Source organism: Dipodomys spectabilis, unplaced genomic scaffold (genome assembly GCF_019054845.1).
Source record: "Dipodomys spectabilis isolate Male_0828 unplaced genomic scaffold, ASM1905484v1 ptg000009l, whole genome shotgun sequence".
NCBI classification, from domain to species: domain Eukaryota; kingdom Metazoa; phylum Chordata; class Mammalia; order Rodentia; family Heteromyidae; genus Dipodomys; species Dipodomys spectabilis.
In genome coordinates, this window is record NW_024870686.1 from 253,895 (window position 1) to 257,567 (window position 3,673).

At 69.3% G+C, this 3,673-nt stretch overlaps 1 protein-coding gene across 1 annotated transcript; it reads right to left on the reverse strand.

The window, feature by feature from the left end:
* Window positions 1-344: 344 nt before the first annotated feature.
* On the reverse strand, window positions 345-3,409 carry Znf703 (zinc finger protein 703). Its single transcript, XM_042702124.1, has 2 exons — window positions 3,019-3,409; window positions 345-2,082 (listed from the first exon to the last, which is right to left on the reverse strand). Exons 1-2 carry the CDS (start codon window positions 3,268-3,270, stop codon window positions 547-549), a joined length of 1,788 nt encoding a protein of 595 aa, XP_042558058.1. The 5' UTR covers window positions 3,271-3,409; the 3' UTR covers window positions 345-546.
* Window positions 3,410-3,673: the final 264 nt, after the last annotated feature.

Here is a 3,673-nt window from a genome sequence, read left to right on the forward strand (position 1 = left end):
GGGAAGGAAAAAGGAAGGGGATCAGAGAAGGGGGAAGATGTAGTTTTAACAGTTAAGACTCATGCAGGAAACCCCAGGACAAGAAAACTAAACACAGAACTTCAAAACCCCAACTTTCCCTCCTCTCCCGAAAACTAAACCAACCAAAAAAAAAACCCCCAACAAATCAAAATAACAACAAAAACCCCCAACAACCAAACACAAACAGCAATAACAACAACAACAAAAACCCCCAAAGGAACAAAAATTTAAAACTGATATCTAAGAAAAATAAAAGGAGGGGTGGGGGCGGGCGGTCAGGTAGTCATCGGTGTGGTTACTATTATTCGGGAGGAACGTGGACCTTTTCTTTGCATACCATTGACTCGTGTGGGCTGTTAATACACATAGCCATCCCCAGCTTGTAAGCTAACATTATAGTAAATAAATACAGTCCGGTGGGGAGGGCCTGGGCGGGATCCTGGCAGGGACTAGCAGAGGTTGCAGCGGCCACGGCAGTGGGGACAGGGCCGGGGAGAGGAGGGCTGGGTGGGGGCAGAGCTGTGGTTACTGGTATCCGAGCGCCGAGGCTGACGCGAGTCTCTGTCCGTACAGGGCGTACGGTGAGTAGTAGGGTCCGGCTGCGGGAAGAGACGGCACAGCCAGGCCCCCGGCTGTGGAGAGGTGGCTCTTGCCATAGGGGTGGTACCGGCTTAGCCCCAAAGTATGTGGACTCCGCAATGACAGTGACCCCGGGCTGCCGGGGGCGGCGGGCGGGGGGAGGTGCAGGTGGCAGGAGGCGGCGGCGGCGGCCGCGGCGGCGGCGCTGCCCAGGCTGGAGGCCCCGGGGTAGGCGGCCAGAAGTTTCTCCGCGCCCGGCAGGGCCGTGTGAGTCCGTAGGTGGCTGAGCAGCTCCTCCGAGGTGGCGAAGCGCTTGTCGCACGGCCCGCTGGCCGCCACCCAGTTGCAGCTGTGCGGCAGCGGTTCGTTCTGCAGCATGAAGCCGTAGGTGTAGAGCGGGTGGCCCGGGAGCGCGGCCTGGGCGGCGCTGGACGAGAGCGCGGCGGGCTGCAGCGGGTGCCCGGGGTACACCAGCGGGTAGCCCCCGGCCTTCAGGCTGGGCCCGGCCGGGTCGTGCGCGCTGCAGGTGGAGCAGCTGGAGCCGCCCAGGTGCGAGGCGCTGTGGTAGCCTCCCAGGCAGTAGGGGTCGCGGCATAATCCCTGCAGGAAGGAGGGCGGCGAGGCCCCGGTGAGCGGGCTGGAGCTGGGGGGCTTGCCGGGAGGCAGCCCCAGACCCCCCGACAGCTGGCCTCCCACGAGCCCAGACTTGCTAGGATCCAGGCCAGGCACGAACTGAGACGGGTAGCCTGCGTAGGCGCCGACGATGGAGCCGTGGTAACCGATGCTGGAGGGTGGCAGAGGGAACACCGAGTGACCGGGCTTGTAGGGCGACACTGGGGCCACGTGGCCGGCCCCCACCAGGGCCGAGGGCGGCTCCGACTTGCGACCGGAGCCCCCCGCCTCGGCGCCGCCGCCGCCGCCGCCGTGGGCACCGGGCTCCCCGCCGCCCCCGCGGCTCCCCGCCGCCGGCTCCGGGCTGGGCTTGGGCTCCTGGTCTTTCTTGTCCAGCTCCCCGCCGCCGCCGCCGTTCTTGCAGTCCGAGTGGTGCGGGGAACCGCCGCGGGAACCGCCGGGCGAGGACGAGGACGACGAGGCGGAGACGGGCGCTCCATGCGGGGGAAAGGGAGGGCAGGAGGCGCTGGGCACCCGGAAGCCCGCCTTGTCTCCCGGGGACGCGGAGGACGACGAGGAGGTGGAGGACACCGAGGAGGAGCCGCTGTCTTTGCGGGAGTCGCCGCCTCCGGAGCCCTTGGAGTAGGGCTTGAAGCTGGACTTGTCCTCGGCCGGGGCGTCCCCCAGCTGCTTGAGAGCCGCCGACGCCGAGGCAGCGCCCGGGGCCGAGCGCCCGGGGTCCTTGTCCGCCCCCAGCCCGTTGGCCGCCGCTGCCACCGAGTTGAGCTTGGACGAGGGCGGCGGGTCGGGCTTGCCGATCTGCGAGCAGGTCTGGGCTAGCAGCGCCAATGGGCTCTTCTTGGCGTCCAGCTGTGGGAGACAGCGGCCGGGAGAAGGGAGAAGGGGGTGAGGCTGGGAGACCACGGAGGAGCGCGGGGGGCGGAGGGGAGGGAGGGCCTGGGCCTAGCGGAGGAGGTCTGCGAGCCCGGCGGCCCGGGCGGGGCGGCGGGGCGGGGCTGCGCCGGGGTGCGGGCGGGTCCCCGAGAGGGCCTCGGGCCCGGGGCCTGAGCGGGCAGTGGGAGGAGGGGGGTCGCCCAGGGCCACCGCGGGGGAAAGGAGACTTCTTCGGAGTGGGAGCTGGGACTCGCTCTTTTCTCTCCCCCAATCTCCCCTTTCCCTTGGGCTCAGGAAGAAAAACAACAAAAACCAACCAACTCCCCCCCCGCCCCGACCCCCAAACTTAGGGATTTAGTTTGGGGGAACTTCGCTTGGGACGGGTTCGGGCGATGGCGCCGCGGGCGGGAGCGGGAGAGGCGCGTTCTAGAGGCCGAGCAGCAGTTGGCGCTCTCCGTGGCCCCTCCCTCCCGGGGAGGCACCCGAAATGGGAGGAAGAAAGACCGGGGTCGGGAGTGCCGGGGCGTAGGTTAATGGGGAAAGAGGCGGAGTGGGACCCCCCCCCGCCCCCCGCGTCTCCAACGAGAACGAACCGGCCAGGGGAGCAGGGAGAGTCCACGGCGGATCACCCCTAGATAGGAAAGTGGGCACCCGAGGAAAAGTAAAGGGCCCAGCGCGGACTTCAGAAACACACCCGACCCGGGAGAAGACAGAAAACACACGTCGCTCCGAAGGGCGAGCGGGGAGGGAGAACCTTCCACGGGGGAGCCTGGCCCCGACTTCCCGTCCTTCCTCCGCTCCGTCCCCCCAGTGTGGCCAGCCTCGGGTGTCGCCCTGTGGCCGGGGGAGGAGGGAGACCCGGCCTGGACGTGGGTGGGTGCGGCGGGGCGGGCAGCGGCCCGGGAGACTGACCTCGATCGGGCTGACGGGAGTGGAGGACAGCGGCTGCAGGTACTCCGGGTGCAGGAGGTGGCCGGTGTGAGCGCTCAGCATCTTCAGGACCCTGATCGGGAGCCGGTTCGCCTGGCGCAGAGGGTCCGCCGGGGGCAGGAGGGACACGGCCGCCGGCACCGCCGGCCTCTTCCCGCCGCCGCCGCCGCTGCCGCTGCCGCTGCCGCTGCTCTCGGGTGTCCTTGGGTTAGATCCAGCGGGCGAATCGCTCATTTGGAGGAGGCAGCGCCGCTGGGGGGGCGGGGAGGGAGGGCGAGCGCCGGGAGGCGAGCTCCGGGGCGGGTAGGCTCGCTCCGCAGCGTCGGTCGCCGCGCGGCAGTCGCTGCGCCTCCGCGCAGCCTCCCCTCCTCCACCGCCGCCGCCGCCACCGCCGCCGCCGCCGCCGCCGCCGCCGCGATCGCCCCGGCCAGCCACACAAAAACCTTCGCCTTCCGCGAGCCGCGCGTCAAATAGCGGCCGGCGGCGGCCACACTTCAAAGGGATCGCCGCGCCCGCCCAATCGCGGCTCTCGCCCGGGCCCCGGGGCGGAGACAGGGGCGGGCGGAGGCCGGCGCCGCCGGTGGGCGGGGAGAGTCTTAAAGGGCCCGCTCCAGGCCTCCGGCCCTACGGCCCGGAC

Coding starts and splice junctions, on each gene's coding strand:
- Znf703 (XM_042702124.1), bottom strand. CDS start 3,270: ATGAGCGATTCGCCCGCTGGATCTAACCCAAGGACACCCGAGAGCAGC. Junction 2,083..3,018: donor CTCCCGTCAGCCCGATCGAG/GTCAGTCTCCCG, acceptor TGTCTCCCACAG/CTGGACGCCAAGAAGAGCCC.